Source organism: Schistocerca gregaria, chromosome 8, assembly GCF_023897955.1.
Source record: "Schistocerca gregaria isolate iqSchGreg1 chromosome 8, iqSchGreg1.2, whole genome shotgun sequence".
In the NCBI taxonomy this organism is placed as follows: domain Eukaryota; kingdom Metazoa; phylum Arthropoda; class Insecta; order Orthoptera; family Acrididae; genus Schistocerca; species Schistocerca gregaria.
Window position 1 is genome coordinate 350,710,765 of NC_064927.1, and position 21,094 is coordinate 350,731,858.

A 21,094-nucleotide genomic window follows, 5' to 3' on the forward strand; every position below is an offset into this window, starting at 1 on the left:
TAACTAAAGTGAGCTTATTTAATTTAGGAAAACTGCCCAGGACTGTCATTTTAGCGTTCCTTAATTGGTACATATTTAGAGCTGTCATTTGCTTTAATTTTTGAATCGGATATACAATTTTAGCATCCATTGTGTATTTATGCCTGGTGTACATAGAATGCTGTGAAGTCAAGTAATCATTTTTAACTATTTCCGTCCACTATGATGCTCATTTACTTGGAACTGATTTCCCGTTCTTGCCCTTGTCATGTGATGTGTCCAGTTTGCGGATACTTTCTGTGGAAAATTAAAAACCCTGGAATAGGTCATTTTGGAGTCCATATCTCAATCGACAAAAACGGAACCCTCACTAGCTCACATTGTTGTCCGTCTGACTGTCTGTCTGTCTGTCTGTCCATTCGGCAACGGTCGGACCCCTTTTTCTCAATAACGGGTAGGTGTATCAAGTAGAAATTTAAGTCAGATACTACGATCTACGGCTCTTTGGCGGTGTGAAAAAAATTAAGCTTCTAGGTGAATGCAATGAAAAGTTACGGCCATTCATATCACATATTGCGATACTCGAAAATTCACTCATCAAAATCTGTAGGTCCCGTTGACATAAAGTAATACAATTTGACAAGAGATTAGGTTTCACATGAAAGTAAAAGAATAAACCCGAAAATAGTTTGTAATTATTTCACATATTTGTTTTTGCCATTTGCTGTCCGTCTGTCTCTCGGTCCGTTAAGACCCCTTTCTCGCAGGAATGGGTAGAGGTAGCAAGGTGACTTGTGTGAGGCACTAAAGTCTACGGTGTAAAAAAATTGAGCTTCTAAGTCAGTCCATTCAAAAGATATGTCCATTTATGATACAAACTCACTCTTTAAAACCTACAGCGTACTTCCCGTTGAACGAGAATCATTAAGTTTGGCAAGTAAAAGTAAAATAGAAAATAAAATGATACTTTCTAATTATATAAAATAAAATTGTTTGGGGCATTTTTTGTGCGCCTGACCGAAGACCCGTTTTTCTCAGGTCCGGGTAGAGGTATCAAGTTGAAATTTGTACTATTTGCGTAGGTCCCCAGTCGCCTGGCGGGGTAAATACTATAAGCTAAGACGAAGCAGTGAAAAGATACGGCGATAAATGTCACATATTTTAACACTCGCAAACTCACTCATCAGAAACCTATAGATAAACTACGTACATGTTGATGCGAGCCTGGAAGCCGAGAGACCGCGGGATCGAATCTGAGTTTGACCACAGATTTTTCATTTTTGTTTTAACCTATCCTCCACCCCTCAACGATGTGAGGAGTCTCTAGAAACAACACGTGGTTAGGATTCTGCGTTAACACCTTCGCTGCGGCTGATGCTTATAAGCGTCCATGCTCACTGTCGGATTATGCAGTCTAGTTGCAGCGTCTAAGCTAGCATAAAAGCGTGTATATTGTTCGTAATGGAGACTAATGAACAGACAGATGGACCTTCCAATATGAAAAGGAGCAGGAAAAGTGTGAAATAGACAGAGGAACAGATACTTAGTGTACTAGAAGACAGTGATTTTCTGTGTAGTGACGACGCACACCACGGAGATTATCATTTAGAGGCTGCAGATTGCAGAGTGATGATAGCGTGGAAGCACAGCTTTCGAATCTGTTTCATGACAGTACCTGCTGTTTCAGATTGTTACCGGCCCGCACTCGCACGTTTCCGGGCAGCACTGGAGAGTTGCGCGCCAGCACCGATGCCGCAGCGAAAGTGTTAAGCTGTAGGTTGGATAACTGGGGTAGGTTAGGGACATTCAAGTCGCCAAAGTGGCGTCCAATAGAACGGCTTGCAACAGGCCATTGAGCCACACAAAATTATTTGCAGTTGAAAAGTGTGGGTGATGAACCATCTCCCAGTGTTACTCCTGATTTTATTTGAAAAGCCTTTGAGAGTTCCCCGACATATTTTACTTTCGATTTGTGTCTGTTTTAAGTTATGTTAATTATTTCTATTGTTTTATTGTCGAGGCCGACTTCCTTTTTAATGTTGATTACTATATTTCTATCAATAGAATCATGCGACTTTTTAAAATCTCCAAAAGTTATCAAATATTTCACTTTTCTGATTTTCCTCATCCCCATTGTGTTCTTTTGATTGAGTATTTGCTGTGCACAAGACCTTCACTCCCTAAATCCTACTTCAGTTCTTTTCAAAAGTGTCATGGAGAAGATCTTATACGTCACTGGCCAAAGGGGATCCCTCTAACTTTTAGGATCAGTTTTGTTTCCTTTTTTATGTAGGGAATGTACTAATGCCGATATCCTATCTGATGGTAAGCTGTTCGTTGTCTAAATTTCATTAATGATTTCTCAGACATCTTGTCTTCACCTGATCCTTTGTTATTTTTATGTTGGTTTGTGATTTTTCTGATATCTTCTATTGTTGGTGGTCCTGAAACTGGTTGCATTTGGATCACATTATCAAAATGAAATCGCAATTGTTTAGTTCTAGTCCGCATGTATTCTGTAGTTATCTGTGTTATTATATGCAGTCGTATGTGTTTTTGGATCTATAAACAGTAAACGTGGTGGTGTGTACTTCTTTAAAATATTTTTGAATGTTATATCAAAGTTCTTTATGTTTTCCTGCTTTAAATGTGCTCAGTTGACGTCAGCTGATCTTTTATATGTTGTACTCTGATCTTTTTGAGACCTTTCGATTGAAAGTCTTTTGGTGTTGTTCCCAACATTTAGTTATTTTTTCCAATTGTATTTTGTAATTATTTTTCCCAGATAAATGCTGTATGTCAAAGTTTTTAGGTTGGCACTGGTTCTTTTTTCTAAATATTAGCCTAACCTTGACTTTAATGATAAATAGTGGTCTGAATCTAAACCGCCACAACGAAAAACGCCTTTGTTTTAATGATTCCCACCCAAATCATGCGTCATATCCTTTGTGCTCTCTCCCCTATTTCAAGATAGTGCCAAACGAGCTGCCCTTCTCTGAATTTTTTCAATGTCCCCCGTCGATCCTATCTGATGCTTATACCACATTCCACAACAATACTCCAGAATAGGACATGCAAGTGCAGTGTAGTGTAGTCAGCCTTTTTACTAGAGCTGTTGCATTTTCTCATTGTTCTTCCAATAAATAATTGTCTTTGGTTTGCTTTACCCACATTATATATGTGATCCTTCTAACTTAGCTTATATGTAATTGTAATCCATAAGTATATAGTTGAATTTATAGCCTTTAGATTTGTGTAGTTTATTATGTAACCGAAATTTAGAGGATACATTTTGGTACTCATCTGGATGATTTCACACTTTACATTACTTAGAGTCAATTGTTACCTCACGCACCATATACATATATTGTCTAAATCGTTTCGCAATTTGTTTTGATCTTTTGATAACTTTACAAGACGGTAAATAACAGCATCATCTACAAAATATGTAAAAGTACTACTTAGATTGTCTCCTAAATCGTATATGTAGAAGACGAACAGCAGAGGGCCGATAATACTTCCTTGGAGAAGACCAGATATTACTTCTTACTCGATGACTTTCCTTCAGTTACTACAAACTGTCACCAGTCTGATAGGAAATAATAAATACAGTCCCACAACTGAGACGATTGTCCATTGGCACATGATGGTTGTTGTTGTTGTGGCCCTTCGGTCCGAAGGCTGATGTGATGCAACTCCACACGCTACTCTATGCTATGTAAGCTTCTTCATCTCTGGATAACTACAGCAAATTACATTCTTTTGAATTTACTTACTACAGTCATCTCTTGGTCTCCCTCTACGATTTTTATCCCCATACTTCCCTCCAATACTAAATTGATGATCCCTCGATGTCTCAGAATGTACCCTATCAACCGAATCCTCCTCCTAGTCAAGTTGTGCCGCAAATTTATTTTTTCCCTAGTTCTATTCAGTACCTCCTGATTAGTTACGTGATTCACCCATCCAATATTCAGCGTTATTCTGTGGCATCCCATTTCAAAACTTCTATTCTCGTTGCGTCTAAACTGTTTAACGTCCATGTTTCACTTTCATGCATGGCTACACTCCAGACAAATACAATCAAAAAAGAATTGCTGACCCTTAAATCTATACCTGATGTTAAGAAACTTCTCTTCTTCACAAACTCTTTTCTGGACGTCGCCAATCGACATTTTGTATCCTCTCTACTTCAGTCATCATGTGTTTAGGTGAATACAGAGTCTTTAATGAAAAACATTTTTGAATTTACTGAACTATGGAAAATTGCATTGTGGAAATTCACAAAAAGAAAATAACGTGGAAAATATTTTCCTCTACATGTCCTGAAATTTCAAATTGGGATGAGCTTGGACTCTCAGTCGCGATTATGTTAAATGTCATTCAGACCGTGAATTACTGTAATTTTACTACCTGTAACAATTGTACAAAATCATAGTTGGATTTATTACTTGGGCTACAAAATCCTACTTCTCAGTCAAAAACAGTGCTTTAAAGTGTAACACCAGACAAATAGACAACTCAAAATTAATAAATAGACAATACCTAAAATATGTATTTTATTACAATCGAAAAAAACATTTTTAATACTATATAAAAAGGATAGAAACGTAGAGTTCGTGAAGGCCAGGGGTGTTTTGTCTTCTTCCAGTCCGCAACCTGCCAAAACTCTTAATCAAATAATTGCAGATTTATTGCTCTGTGAAGATAAGCTGGTCATTACGTGGTAAAAAGATTCTGTGCTCGTAAGAGTTGAAGGAGCTAAAATACAAATGCAAAAAGATTAATTTTAAGCAGATTGAAATAAATCTGTGTGTACTTCAAAGATAACTATACAGGGCTCCACATTGGGTTTTTAAAGTCTGCCGTGCTATGTCCTAAAAATCAGTTTTTTAACTGAAAACAGTGGTATGCATAGTGTTTGTATGTGCACTACTCACCAAATCTTCAGACTTACGCTGAATGGGTGTAACATTCTTCAGCTGACAGTGAATGGTGGTACTGCAGTAAAACCCTAGAAAGACTGCAGGGCAAGAGCTGTTTGTAACCCATCTTTGTCCGTTTGTTACTTTGGTGAAAGTCAGTTCTGTCTAGGACTAGATTCTGTCTAGGACTAGAAATACTCAAAAAGTAGAGTTGCTGACAGTAATGATATCGACCAGACAACTTACAAACAATGGGTCTCTGTTGATTGGATATCTCTAGAAACAGTTATAAAATCCTCTGACGACTTTATTCATTATTGTTGGGGGAAATTGAAATCATTCACACAGCATTTCATTGTAGCCAGTCAACAATCCATCTCCAAAAAAAAAAAAAAAAAAAAAAAAAAAAAAAAAAAAAAAAAAAAAAAAAAAAAAAGAGTTCAAGGTTACCATTGAACCAACAGACAAGCAACGATTCATCCTTTTTTAGCTTATTTCAAGAATGGCAACAAACTTGCGCACATGTCTTACAATATGAGAATGCCTGACGTATGACACTGCTGCTCTGCATATGTTCCAGTTATACTTAACTGACTTTATGAAAGAAAAAAATTTAATGAAAACAACCATGTAATATATATTAATTCTCTGGCGGAGCGACAGCTCAGTATAAAAACAGAAAGAACATCAGTCTGTGTTACAATGAAGAAGACTTCCCACAGTGTCGTAGGCCCCAGAGTCCGAGAGTCTAAATCTCTCCCAAATTGTATCTCCTTTGTTGATTTCTCGCTGATTTAGGAGAACAAGTCCCTTAGAAATACTACTCAGAGTCGTTAGCTCTGAGGAACATGTTTCCAACCGCATCTCTAGTGAACAGAAGCTGACCACTTTGCCGCTTGTTGCAACTCAGTGTAGACTTTTCCCGTGTCCTTTCTCCCGCTAGTTCCGCAGATCCAAGATCCATTCCTTCCTCCGTCACTTCCGTTGAAGTCTTCCTAGCCTGAATCCTCACAGGGTGCTATCACTTGGGTTAGGTGACCTCTGTTTTTTTCTTTTTTCTGTTCTTTTTGCGAGTCTGTTACTCGTCCCCCTGCTCCTTCATCGTCATTGGCACGATGAAGTCCCAGGCTTGGGTCCGGCATAGCGGAGTTATTATTACTATAATTATTGTTAATACTATCTGCCGGCCGCGGTGGTCTCGCGGTTCTAGGCGCGCAGTCCGGAACCGTACGACTGCTACGGTCGCAGGTTCGAATCCTGCCTCGGGCATGGATGTGTGTGATGTCCTTAGGTTAGTTAGGTTTAAGTAGTTCTAAGTTCTAGGGGACTGATGACCACAGCAGTTGAGTCCCATAGTGCTCAGAGCCATTTGAACCATTTAATACTATATATACCCTACGCTTTGTAAATGAGTATGGGACTCATCATCATCATCATCATCATCACTATCTATACACAAGTAATATTCATTCACGAAATACATATAGAAAATTTTAATTTTAGTTTGGATACATGCTGAAGTTTGTTGTGCAGAAACATCAGAGCGGAAGTCCTAGTCGTTCTTGTCCTGTTTTTTATTTCATACCGTGGGATTAGGCGACCTTGGAGGCCCGTGGTGCCTTAAGAGATCCGTGCGGCCCTTTCGGGTGATCCTTTGTTGAAGAAGCTCAATGGTTCAAATGGCTCTGAGCACTATGGGACTCAACTGCTGTGGTCATCAGTCCCCTAGAACTTAGAACTACTTAAACCTAACTAACCCAAGGACATCACACACATCCATGCCCGAGGCAGGATTCGAACCTGCGACCGTAGCAGTCGCACGGTTCCGGACTGCGCGCCTAGAACCGCGAGACCCCCGCGGCCGGCCAAGCTCAATGCTTAGAAATGCTCTTACACGCATGTGCTAGTGAGGTGGTGTTCCATCCTGTCGAAAAAAATTAAATTTACCGCATGTTCTCGCGGTTATTGGCAAAGCCCTACCTCCAATTTACTGAGCTACATGGTGAGTGAGCAAGTGGGCTAGCTAGCTCTACAAGGGGACACCTACCAGGAACAGCATGCAGTAGCAACATAAGAATAAAATTCAAGGTGAAATTTCTTGCAACAGTTAAAATTAAGCCCCAGTTTCTGTTTTCATGTATCTAAAAGATATAGCCTTATAAAATACGTATAAATGTTTTTGACGCAGTCTGTATTTTTATACAAGATAATTTACACCGTCAGAAAAAAATCACAACACCAAAAAGTAATAAATTTAGAGTAATGAAACTACGGGAATACATTTGTCTAGGCAACATATTTAAGTGACTAAAATTGCAAGACGACAGATTAATTTAAGCGCGAGATACGCAAGCCGTTGCAAAAGTGAATGGCTGGTACATTAGTAATCGGTGTAACCGTCAGAAATTTGAATGCAAGCATGAAAACGCACATGTATTGAGTTGTACAGGTGCTGGATGTCATTTTGTGAGATGGATTTCCATGCCTCTTACACTTGCTCGGTCAGTACGAGGATGGTTAACGCTGCTTGTGATTGACGCTTCAGTCCAATGGTGCCCCATATGTGCTCAATTTGAGACAAATCTGGTGATCAAGCAAGCCAAGGCAACACGTCGACACTCAGTAGAGTATGTTGGGTTACAACAGCTGTATGTGGATAAGCGTTATCCTATTGGAAAACACCCCATGGAATGTTGTACATGAATGGCAGTGCAACAGTTCGAATCACCAAACTGACGTATCAAATGGTTCAAATGGCTCTGAGCACTATGGGACTTAACATCTATGGTCATCAGTCCCCTAAAACTTAGAACTACTTAAACCTAACCAACCTAAGGAAATCACACAACACCCAGTCATCACGAGGCAGAGAATATCCCTGACCCCGCCGGGAATCGAACCCGGGAACCCGTGCGTACAACTGACGTATCAATTTGCAGTAAGGGTACATGGGATAACCACGAGTGCTCCTGCTGTCATACGAAATCGCACCCCAGACCATAATTCCAGGTGTAGATCCAGTGTGTCTAATATGCAGACAGGTTGGTTACATGCCCTTAACTGGCCTCCTTCTAACCAACATATGGTCATCGCTAGCAGCGAGGAAAAACTGGCTTTCATTCTACCCCACAAGGGCTCTCGCTTGACACTGAACACGAAAATGTCGGTGGTTTCGTGTCAGTGGAATGCAAGTTAAAGGTGTCTGGTTCGCAGTTGTCCTCGAAGTAACCGATTAGTAACAGTTCGTTGTGTTACTGTGGTGCCACCTGTTGTTCGAACTGCTGCTGCGGATGCAGCAAGATGCGTCACGGCCATACGCCGAACAAGGTGGTCTTCCCTCTAGGTAGTGCTACATGGCAGTCCGGAGCTTAGTCTTCTTCTACATTCTCGTGGCCATGGCTGCCAGCAGCCATATACAGTGGTTATATTCCTAACGAGTTTTCTACAATATCGCAGAGGGAACAACCACTTCTCGTAGCCGTATTGCACTACTCGTTCATACTTAGTCAGGTGCTCATAATGGCGTCTCTGTCGACTTGAGGCATTCCTGACCAACATCAACTCACCACGTCCAATCTCAAAAGTAACTAACGCTCACGGCCATTACAGCGCGTATTTAAACCAAACACGATTCGCATCCTCGTAGTGGTGCCACTGTCGCCATTCTTATGCGACAGACGCGAAATTTTAATAGGTATCGTCTTTCAGATGTAGAAACATGCCAGCACCTTTCATTTTTGTCCCAAAGCTCCTTGTTGGTGTTACGATGCTTTTTCCGTCAGTGTATATCAATGGTTGAAACATTTTTTGCTCAAGACGTGGAGCGGCACCTCGGGTCGCATATGTACCGATACATAAATAAGTGTGGTGTGAGGCCTCAGTAGAGTAGCTCTAGTTAGGGTGCGATCAGCTGGGCGCGGGCCCCCAAGTATTGACCGTTATGTCGGAACACTTCGTGTCCACTGTTCTCTGTTCCAGGCTGATGCCACTCTGAGCGATACCAAAGTTGTGACACTGTAATTGTCTGACGAAGTGTTGTTGTGTTGCCTGTGAGAGTTGATGATTAATTGACTAATAACGGCTATTGTACTTATAGTTAAATGTGTTACTCAAAATGAGACGTGATCACAAATATTTACTGATGTCATTTTTCTTGTACTGATTGCTTTGTATTCCCTGCTTCAAGTATACTGATGTGCCAGGACATTATGGCCATCTAACTAATAGTCGGTATGTCCACCTTTGTCACGGATAATTACAGCGACTCGTCGTGGCATGGAAGTAATGAGGCCTTGGTAGGCCGCTGGAGGGGTGGGGGAGTTAGCACTATATCTGAACACACAAGTCATGTAATTCCTCTAACTTACGGGGAGGGCGGGGATGAGCTTTGGCCCCAAGTTCAATCACATCCCAGATGTATCTGATCGGGTTCATATCTGCCCAGTTGGCGGGCTAGCACATCAATTGAAACTCGCTACTGTGCTCCTCGAACTAATCCATCACACGTCTACTAAAGAGACCCTTACACCACGCTTGTCCGCCCTCTTCTGGAGTATTGCTGTGCGTTGTGGGATCCGCATCAGATGCGACTGTCGAAGGGCATCGAGAAAATTCAAACAAGGGTTGCTCGTTTTGTAATATCATGAAGTTGGGGGAAGGTTGCCACGGATATGATACTTGAACTGGGGTGACAGTCATTAAAACAAAGGCATATTTACTTGTGGCAGAATCTACTGGTGAAATTTCAATCACACATTTTCTTCTGCGACAGCGAAAATTTTCTGTTGGCCCCCACCTACATAAGGAGAATGATCATGGTGATAAAATTAAGAGGGATCAGAGCTCGCGCAGAAAGATTTAAGAATTCGCTTTTGTCGCGCGTTTTTCCCGAGTGGAACTGTAGAGAAAAAGCTTGAAGGTGATTCGATGCGCAACCTCTGCCAGGCACTTAATTGTGAATTGCAGAGTAATCGTATAGATACAGATGTAGGTGAAGATTCCAAACACTCGAACGGTACTCGAGAATGGGTCGCACAAATCTTTTGTACGCAGTCTTCCTTATACACTTAAGCGCCAAAGGAACTGGTATATGTAAGTGCATTCAAAGACAGAGATATGTAAGCAGCAGAATACGGCGCTGCGGTCGGCAACGCCTATATGAGAATTGTCTGGCGCAGATGTTAGATCGGATACTGCTGGTACAATGGCAGTTTGAACGGGGTGTTACTGTCGGCGCACGAGCGATGGAACACAAGTCAGAGGTAGCGATGAAGTGGGGATTTTCCCGTATGACCATTTCACTAGTGTACCGTGAATATCAGGAATCCGACATCGCTGCGGCCGAAAAAGATCCTGCAAGAACGGGACCAACGACGACTGAAGAGAATCGTTCAACGTGACAAGTGCAGACCTTCCGCAAATTGACGCAGATTTCAATGCTGCGCCATCGACAAGTGTCAGCGTGCGAACCATCCAACGAAACATCATCGATATGGGCTTTCGGAGCCGAAGGCCCACTCGTGTACTCTTGATTACATAAAGCTTTACGCCTCGACTGGGCCCGCCAACACCGACATTGGACTGTTGATGACTGGAGACATGTTGCTTGGTTGGATGAGTCTCATTTCAATGACATGGAGCACTATCCTGTCGAAAAATGTCACTGCCGGCGGGGAAACGTGATCCTCATGAAGGGGTGTACGTCGTCTGTAACCAAAGTATTACACTCCATAGCCGTAATGGTGCCTTGTATGAGCTCTGCTGGACCCGTAGATGCCCACTTCAGTGTTTCCCAGAGCATAATGGAGCCGCCACCAGCTTGTCTCCGTCGCACAGTAAATGTGTCAAGGATCTGTTCCCCTGGAAGACTCCAGATTCTCGCCCTCCCATCGGCATGATGAAGAAGGTAACGGGATTCATAAGACCAAGCAACGCACTGCCACTGTGCCAGCGTCCACTGCCGATGCTCACGTACCCATTTCAGTCGTAGTTGCTGACGTGGTGTTAACATCTGCTCATGCACAGGTCGTCGGGTGCGGAGGCCCATCGTTAGAAGTGTTCGGTGCAGTGTGTTCAGACGCACTTGTACTCTGACCAGCATTAAAGTCTTATGTTAGTTCCGCCACAGATCGCAAACCGTCCTGTTTTACTAGGATTCCCAGCCTACGACGTCCGACCTCTGTAATGAGGGTTGGCCGCCCAACCCCACGACGTCTGGACGTGGTTTCACCTTGGTCGTGCAGTTCCAGAAATACGTGTGCTGAGCATGCGGCCCATCACATTTTGTTCTCGGCCAAACTGAGACGGCGCGCCTTCCCTATTCTACACATGGACAACACGCTCACTGGTACTACTTGCACCATGCATAAGTCTGACTAGCGGTCATTCCTCGCCATGTAACGTTGCTATCGCTAGATGGGTTTATAGGGTTAGTTTATCGATGGTCATAATATTCTGGCAGATCAGTGTATTTGAAGATGAGCCTTCACGAATCACTGTTAATTCCGTTTGAACTTTATACTACAGCACTTGATCGGTAGGAGGCATAAAAGCCCCTGAATTGTCAGTACTGGAAGTCAAACAATAAAATATTCCCCTTATCACGTCCCCTCAGTCCACTACGGCAAAAACTATTTGCCCCTGAATCCAGGTCGCGTCTGTGGTGACCGACCAACTTAAAGCGCGCTCACTATAATTCCTCCAGCATATTTTTGATCCAACTAAGGAATCAGGTACAGCCAACTGTAATGAATGATAACCATTTACCAATTACCGGTTTCGCATAAACATAAGCTCTACTTCTTCTTCAGAAGTTTCAATTACAATTAATCACATCTTAAAAATTACCATGTCTGTAATGATTTTTGTTTGTTGCTGACAAGGAGACCACACGGTAATAGGACTTTTGTAATTTTTTATATATATGGTAGGTCAAGTACGGAGCTGAAATATCAGTCTTTCACAGCAGTTCGATGCAATTCTGAACGAGCCGGCTGCGGTGGTCTCGCGGTTCTAGGCGCGCAGTCCGGAACCGTGCGACTGATACGGTCGCAGGTTCGAATCCTGCCTCGGGCATGGATGTGTGTGATGTCCTTAGGTTAGTTAGGTTTAAGTAGTTCTAAGTTCTAGGGGACTAATGACCACAGCAGTTGAGTCCCATAGTGCTCAGAGCCAATTCTGAACGTAATTCTCGATAAAATTGGCTTTGTACTTTTCAGGTGTCTTTAATTCAATGAGAGTGCTGAGGTCATCAGTCCCCTAGAACATAGAACTACTTAAACCTAACTAATCTAAGGACATCGACACATCCATGCCCTAGGCAGGATTCGAACCTGCGACCGTGGCGATCGCGCGGTTCCAGACTGTAGCGCCTAGAACCGCTCGGCCGCTCCAGGCTCTACTAACGCGAATTCTTTACAGACGAATGGAAAAACTGGTAGCAGCCGACCTCGGGGAAGATCAGTTTGGATTCCGTAGAAATGTTGGCACACGTGAGGCTATTCTGACCCTACGACTTACCTTAGAAGAAAGATTCAGGAAAGGCAAACCTACGTTTCTAGCATTTGTAGACTTAGAGGTAGCTTTTGACAATGTTGACTGGAATACTCTCTTTCAAATTCTGGAGGTGGCAGGGGTAAAATACAGGGAGCGAAAGGCTATTTACAATTTGTACAGAAAGCAGATGGCAGTTATAAGGGTCAAGGGATATGAAAGGGAAGCAGTCGTTGGGAAGGGAGTGAAACAGGGTTGTGGCCTCTCCCCGATGTTATTCAATCTGTATATTGAGCAAGCACTAAAGGAAACAAAAGGAAAATTTGGAGTAGGTATTAAAATCCATGGAGAAGAAATAAAAACTTTGAGGTTCGCCGATGACATTGTAATTCTGTCAGAGACAGCAAAGGACTTGGAAGAGCAGTTGAACGGAATGGACAGTGTCTTGAAAGGAGGATATAAGATGAATATCAACAAAAGCATAACGAGGATAATGGAATGTAGTCGAATTAAATTGGGTGATGCTGAGGGAATTAGATTAGGAAATGAAACGCATAAAGTAATAAAGGGGTTTTGTTATTTGTGGAGCAAAATAACTCATGATGGTCGAAGTAGAGAGGATAAATGTAGACTGGCAATGGCAAGGAAGTCGCTTCTGAAGAAGAGAAATTTGTTAACATCGAGAATTGATTTAGGTGTCAGGAAGTCGTTTCTGAAAGAATTTGTATGGAGTGTAGATAGCCATGTATGGAAGTGAAACATGGACGATAAATAGTTTGGACAAGAAGAGAATAGAAGCTTTCGAAATGTGGTGGTGCTACAGAAGAATGCTGAAGATTAGATGGGTAGATCACATAACTAATGAGGAGGAAATGAATAGAGTAGGGGATAAGAGGAGTTTGTGGCACAACTTGACTAGAAGAAGGGATTGGTTGGTAGGACATGTTCTGAGGCATGAAGGGATCACCAATTTAGTACTGGAGGGCAAGGTGGAGGGTAAAAATCGTTGAGGGAGACCAAGAGACAAATACACTAAGCAGATTCAGAAGGATGTAATAATAATAATGGCGTGTGACGAGGGCCTCCCGTCGGGTAGGCCGCTCGCCGGGTGCAAGTCTTTCTATTGGACGCCACTTCGGCGACATGCGCGTCGATGAGGATGACATGATGATGATTAGGGCAACTCAATACCCAGTCCCTGACCGGAGAAAATCTTCGACCCAGGCGGGAATCGAACACGGGTCCTTTGGATTGACATTCTGTCGTACTGACCACTCAGCTACCGGGGGCGGAGGTCAGAAGGATGTGTGCTGCTGTAGGTACTGGGAGATGAAGTTTGCACAGGATAGAGTAGCGTGGAGAGCTGCATCAAACCAGTCTCAGGACTGAAGACCACAACAACAACAACAACAACAACAAGCTCTAGGGGACTGATGACCTCAGAAGTTAAGACCCATAGTATTCAGAGCCATTTGAACCACCCCTGGCCGGCGAAGCGTCTTACTCGCTGCACTGTCAGTTTCCTTGCTGATAGCGTTCTGTTTATATCCGATCGCACCGGCAGGCAGTACATGTGGTGGACAAGTCGTGCGTTTATGGCGTGCAGTTTCAGATGGCAGGTGAAGTGTATCAGGAACTTTTCTGTCCTATTTTTAAATATTATGCCGTAGTTTTAATTTTAGATTACTATTTACGTTAAATGCCACTCGTGCGCTATTTTTCCGTGTTAAGTTTCCAGTTTCGTATGACACATCCACTGTACGTCGGTGCAACTATTTTCTCTTTATCTTCATAAGCAGTGTTTTGCTGAAATTTATCGTTCATTATTTTGTCATGTATTTTCCGGTGATTTGGGGTCGTAATTACGGCAAAGGCTACCTAGTAAAAGTTAGGTAGTTCACCCCAATCCTTACATTTTACGTAGTATATTTACGATGTCTATACATAATATGCATCACACTACTCATAGGAGACTTGTCCATTAATAATAAACATTTTCAGAATTAACCTTGCAGTTTCACTTTTTATGGCGAAAGATGTGTTAAATGTGCCGCGAACGTAAAAATTAGAGTACACTAGAGGAGAGTCTGTTACCACAACCGTTATTAGGCATTTACATACGTTGTCTATTAAGCTAACCTAGACCACGGGCTAGGCTAACGCTCAGCCTGTCACCTCAACCAGGATTTCAAAGGGTGAGGTGAAGGTTTGCGGCTGGTTAACGGAATAGCTGCTGAATAATGTTAATCTTATTATTTCAGTGCTCGCTAACAGCAAGTCTTAGAATTCTACACGGCATTGTGAAGAAGCAAGCTCACTTACACCTTACCAGGCAATTAGAATGTACGTTTATAACCAAGTCTGTGTATGGTTTCGATAAATTGCTAACAAATGTTAAGCTTTAATTTTTGAAATAATTAAATCTAAGAAATTTATCTTCTATCCCATTTAGAGTTTTGTCGTCAATTTCATTTTTGGATGCTTTCATTGAAACCTATGTAGATTGATAAATAACTATTGCCTCGATGACATATCGCCTGCAATGAATGATACTCTCTGCTTTGTCTTGATATCTTTGAAGAATTTCTTCTCAAAATGTTTCACATGAAACTTTCAGCTTTAGTTTTTGCGATAGCATCGCGCTGCAAGACTGTCTGTTAAACATAAGAAAGGCGTATAACAATATGAACTGTAAAATTTCTACCGACTTCAGGACTTCGTCGACAGACACACGTTTAGGAGTCAGTAAATTTTCTTTTACAGCTAATCAAAGTAGCTCCGTCTAACAGAATGTTTATCTATAAGTTTACCGTGCCCATAGGTGTTTTACTGTATGATTAAATGATGACGGCGTCCTCTTGGGTAAAATATTCCGGAAGTAAAATAGTCCCCCATTCGGATCTCCGGGCGGGGACTACTCAAGAGGATGTCGTTATCAGGAGAAAGAAAACTGGCGTTCTACGAATCGGAGCGTGGAATGTCAGATCCCTTAATCGGGCAGGTAGGTTAGAAAATTTAAAAAGGGAAAGGGATAGGTTAAAGTTAGATATAGTGGGAAATAGTGAAATTCGGTGGCAGAAGGAACAAGACTTTTGGACAGGTGACTACAGGGTTATAAACACAAAAACAAATAGGGGGAATGCAGGAGTAGGTTTAATAGTGAATATGAAAATAGGAATGCGGGTAAGCTACTACAAACAGCATAGTGAACGCATTATTGTGGCCAAGATAGATACAAAGCCCACACCGAGTACAGTAGTACAAGTTTATATGCCAACTAGCTCTGCAGATGACGAAGAAATTGAAGAAATGTATGATCAAATAAAAGAAATTATTCAGATAGTGAAGGGGGACGAAAATTTAATAGTCATGGGTGACTGGAATTCGGTAGTAGGAAAAGGGAGAGAAGGAAACTTAGTAGGTGAATATGGACTGGGGCAAAGAAATGAAAGAGGAAGCCGCCTGGTAGAATTTTGCACAGAGCACAACTTAATCATAGCTAACACTTGGTTCAAGAATCATGAAAGAAGGCTGTATACATGGAAGAAACCTGGAGATACGGACAGGTTTCAGATAGATTATATAATGGTAAGACAGATATTTAGGAACCAGGTTTTAAATTGTAAGACATTTCCAGGGGCAGATGTGGACTCTGACCACAATCTATTGGTTATGACCCGTAGATTAAAACTGAAGAAACTGCAAAAAGGTGGGAATTTAAGGAGATGAGACCTGGATAAACTAAAAGAACCAGAGGTTGTACAGAGTTTCAGGGAGAGCATAAGGGAGCAATTGACAGGAATGGGGGAAAGAAATACGGTGGAAGAAGAATGGGTAGCTTTGAGGGATGAAGTAGTGAAGGCAGCAGAGGATCAGGTAGGTAAAAAGACGAGGGCTATTAGAAATCCTTGGGTAACAGAAGAAATATTGAATTTAATTGATGAAAGGAGAAAATATAAAAATGCAGTAAATGAAGCAGGCAGAAAGGAATACACACGTCTCAAAAATGAGATCGACAGGAAGTGCAAAATGGCTCAGCAGGGATGGCTAGGGCACAAATGTAGGGATGTAGAGGCTTATCTCACTAGGGGTAAGGTAGATACTGCCTACAGGAAAATTAGAGACCCTTGGAGATAAGAGCACTTGTATGAACATCAAGAGCTCAGATGGAAACCCAGTACTAAGCAAAGAAGGGAAAGCAGAAAGGTGGAAGGAGTATATAGAGGGTTTATACAAGGGCGATGTACTTGAGGACAATATTATCTAAATGGAAGAGGATGTAGATGAAGATGAAATGGGAGATACGATACTGCGTGAAGAGTTTGACAGAGCACTGAAAGACCTGAGTCGAAACAAGGTCCCCGGAGTAGACAACATTCCATTGGAACTACTGACGGCCTTGGGAGAGCCAGTCCTGACAAAACTCTACCATCTGGTGAGCAAGATGTATGAAACAGGCGAAATACCCTCAGACTTCAAGAAGAATATAATAATTCCAATCCCAAAGAAAGCAGGTGTTGACAGATGTGAAAATTACCGAACTATCAGTTTAATAAGTCACAGCTGCTAAATACTAACGCGAATTCTTTACAGACGAATGGAAAAACTAGTAGAAGCCGACCTCGGGGAAGATCAGTGTGGATTCCGTAGAAATGTTGGAACACGTGGGGCAAAACTGTCCCTAAGACCTACCTTAGAAGCTAGAATAAGGAAGGGTAAACCTACGTTTTGTAGCATTTGTAAACTTAGAGGAAGCTTTTGACAATGTTGACTGGAATACTCTTTCAAATTATGAAAGTAGCAGGGGTAAAATACAGGGAGCGAAAGGCTGTTTACAATTTGTACAGAAACCAGATGGCAGTTATATGAGTCGAGGGACGTGAAAGTGAAGCAGTGGTCGGGAAGAGAATGAGACAGGGTTGTAGCCTCTCCCCGATGTTATTCAATCCGTATATTGAGCAAGGAGTGAAGGAAACAAAAGAAAAATTCGGAGTAGGTATTAAAATCCATGGAGAAGAAATAAAAATGTTGAGGTTCGCCGATGACATCGTAATTCTGTCTGAGACAGCAAAGGACTTGGAAGAGCAGTTGAACGGAATGGACAGTGTCTTGAAAGGAGGATATAAGATGAACATCAACAAAAGCAAAACGACGATAATGGAATGCAGTCAAATTAAATCGGGTGATGCTGAGGGAATTAGATTAGGAAATGAGACACTTAAAGTAGTAAAGGAGTTTTGCTGTTTGGGGAGCAAAATAACTGATTATGGTCGAAGTAGAGACGATGGCAAGGAAAGCGTTTCTGAAAAAGAGAAATTTGTTAACATCGAGTATAGATTTAAATGTCAGGAAGTCGTTTCTGAAAGTATTTGTATGGAGTGTAGCCATGTATGGAAGTGAAACATGGACGATAAATAGTTTGGACAAGAAGAGAATAGAATCTTTCGAAATGTGGTGCTACAAAAGAATGCTGGAGATTAGATGGGTAGATCACATAACTAATGAGGAAGTATTGAATAGGATTAGGGAGAAGAGAAGTTTGTGGCACAACTTGACCAGAAGAAGGGATCGGTTGGTAGGACATGTTCTGAGGCATCAAGGGATCACCAATTTAGTATTGGGGGCAGCGTGGAGGGTAAAAATCGTCGAGGGTGACCAAGAGATGACTACACTAAGCAGATTCAGAAGGATGTAGGATGCAGTAGGTATTGGGAGATGAAGAAGCTTGCACAAGATAGAGTAGCATGGAGAGCTGCATCAAACCAGTCTCAGGACTGAAGACAACAACAACAACAACAACAACAACAGGTGCCAGGAGGACGTCTGATATTATTCACACCCTGTTTTTATACTGTGTGAGTCTGCAAATTTGAATATTTCCGTTAAGTTTTTTTTATTTATCCCCGGTTACTTGCATACGTTCAGCTGTTTTTGTTATTGACAGTTGCACGTATAGATTTGCCTTATACAGATTAATCTGCGCACGTCAGGAGGGCACGCACGACTTAATTATTTTATGTTTCTTTGAGTTGTTGTCCGCCTACGCTTCTTTTTATTTATGTAGCGCCTTCAGTGGTCTGTTACACATTTTAAGTGTATAATCTTTGCTTTATGCAAGTATTACAGATACGTCTCTATATTGCAGTTTTTTTACTGTTATTGTTACGCAGGAAAGAAGTTTTCAGAGCGCAAGTTTCTGGTTCAACTTACGATTTTGTGATATTATTCCGTGTGTGTGTCGTTCTGGAGCTGTACTTAATTGTGCTACGTACACCAGGATGTCAGATTTTTGTGGTTTTGACACATCACTTTCCCATTGCGTTGATCCCGCGTGTTAACAAATAACCACTTAGTGTTCTGTATTTACTGCAGTGTTGCCAACTGCCACTGTGTGTTTTCCACTATTCTTTTACTTGTGTTTGTGTTTATTTCGTTATTAGTTTGTTGTGTGTGCGCATGTGTTACATTACATGTTATGGGACCTGCTCTGGGAAACGGAGTTTTGAATGGAGGAAACCGCAAATAGGCCTACTTTCTTTTTGCAGTGATATGAGTTTAAAGTCTTCTTTAGTCTGTTTATGTCCTATATATTTGTTATTGTTTTGTAGGCTGGTACGTTGATCTGGTAATTTATTACTTATTCATTGCAAGGTCTCTTTGTATGTGAAAGATTTCCCGTAATTTTAAGGGTTTTTTATGTTAATTGTTCACTTTGATTAGTTTCATATCCTGTACCATGTTCATGCCCCTGGTTTATTTCATGTTCAGCAAAGGTAGAATTACTGTTTTCACATTTCTAGATTGTTACGTGTTCTTTGCACCTAATTTTGAAATTCGTGCCTTTATTCCCAGCTAAACTGGTTGCAGTCTTGACATTTTGACTCTAATGTACCAGTTCCTTGGTATTTGTCTCCGTTTTCTGTTGTGTTTGTAAATGGAACTAGAGTGTTTCCTGTTGCTGAGTGTTCCTGTTGCTATATGTAATCCTTGTTTATTCACTATATTTGCTATTATCTGTGTTAATGGTTCAAATGGCTCTGAGCACTATGAGACTTAACTTCTGCGGTTATCAGTCGCCTAGAACTTAGAGCTACTTAAACATAACTAACCTAAGGACATCACACACATCCATGCCCGAGGCAGGATTCGAACCTGCGACCGCAGCAGTCGCGCAATTCTAGACTGAGTGGCCGAGCGGTTCTAGGCGCTTCAGTCTGGACCCCGCGTCCGTTACGGTCCAGGTTCGAGTCCTGCCTCGGGCAATGATGTTTGTGATGTCCTTAGGTTAGTTAGGTTTAAGTAGTTCTAAGTTCTAGGGACTGATGACCTTAGATGTTAAGTCCCATAGTGCTCACAGCCATTTTTTCTCACATGGCTTGCCTCACCTTTTTAAAAAGCAAGTCCGAGTGGTATTGGCCACTCATTGTACGCTGCTCTTAGACATAATCACAAAAAACTGGACCTTCAGCATCCCAAAACACCGTCAATATGAATATTCCTGCTGATGCTTGGATTTAGAATTTTTTCATGATAGGTGAGTTGGTGTACTTCCACTGCAAGCTTTGTCTTTTTGATTTTGGCTCATAATAATGAACTGAAGTTCCATCACAAGTTAAAATTTTGTTGAGGTAGTGCTCACCTTCTCTTTCATAACGTTCTTTTAACTCTGTTCTCAACCTCGTTTCCTTGTGTAGCCACAACAACTCTTTTGTGACCCATCTTGCACGCGCTTTGCAGTACTTCAGCTTGTTGCAGATAATGTTATGAATTGTGCCAGTACTAACTTGAACCTTATCAACTGTCATTTCTACAGTCATTCGGTGGTCGGCGTGAATAATGTAAATTCGGCTTTCAAGAGAGAGAGTTTAAACTGCAACTGGTCAGCCAGAACGGTGTTTGTCAGTCACTGAGTTGTGACCATTTTTGAACTGCTCTATCCACTTGTAAAAATTTGTACCATCCATACAATCTTCACCATGAACTTCACACTGCTTTCTTGCCTTCAGCAAGTAAACAATGAATAACAGAACATCGTGCAACTAATGTGGGCGTTTCAAGCGGACTCGCCATCTTGAAATGTATTTTTGAGGTTGTAAACAAAACAATGTTGATATCAGCTGGTCAGGGCTCATCCCAGTGATGAAAACTTTAAGCCATAAAAGTACCAAACTTGCCCTACGAACAGTTTTTTTCAACAGACCAATTTGTCTCTTTAATTATCGAATGACCCTCGCACTGCTGTCGTATTGAACTTACAAGCTTTTGTAACAACTGTGTGCTTATGTAATTCCTTGTTAAGCCTGCAGATTACCTGTTCCCATGACATTCGCAATGACATAATTTTATCTCTTAGATAAAATATTTTTACTTGGAAAGGTTCCTTTTGTTTAGTTATGCATCGTTACCTTCTTGTATCTCTGTTTCCTTCTATTACACTAGAGGTGGCCGGACGTGTGTGTGGCCAAGTCGCCTCATCGACACGTGCATGCGTGCTTGATACATTGCTCGGAAGGATTGAATTTTAGGGACCTGCCCGACATTTAGTTAAATGATCTGATGATTATTTGTTAATATTGTGCAACGGATAGCGCTGGGGAGGGCTCAAACAACCAAGTGGGCAAGTCAGTAAAGGCCACACAGTATCATGTTCTAGAAGGACCCCACTTTGTCGGTAACACTGGTCTCCACACAGGACTGGG

The 21,094-nt window shown here is 41.6% G+C and overlaps 1 protein-coding gene across 1 annotated transcript in view; it reads right to left on the reverse strand.

Annotated features, from left to right (window-relative positions):
- Positions 1-208: 208 nt before the first annotated feature.
- The window catches only part of LOC126285184 (bromodomain-containing protein DDB_G0280777-like), a 65,734-nt gene continuing 44,848 nt past the window's right edge, over positions 209-21,094 (reverse strand). The window contains 1 exon segment of the mRNA XM_049984491.1: positions 209-276. Within this exon segment, the coding sequence (XP_049840448.1) occupies positions 209-276 (68 nt within the window).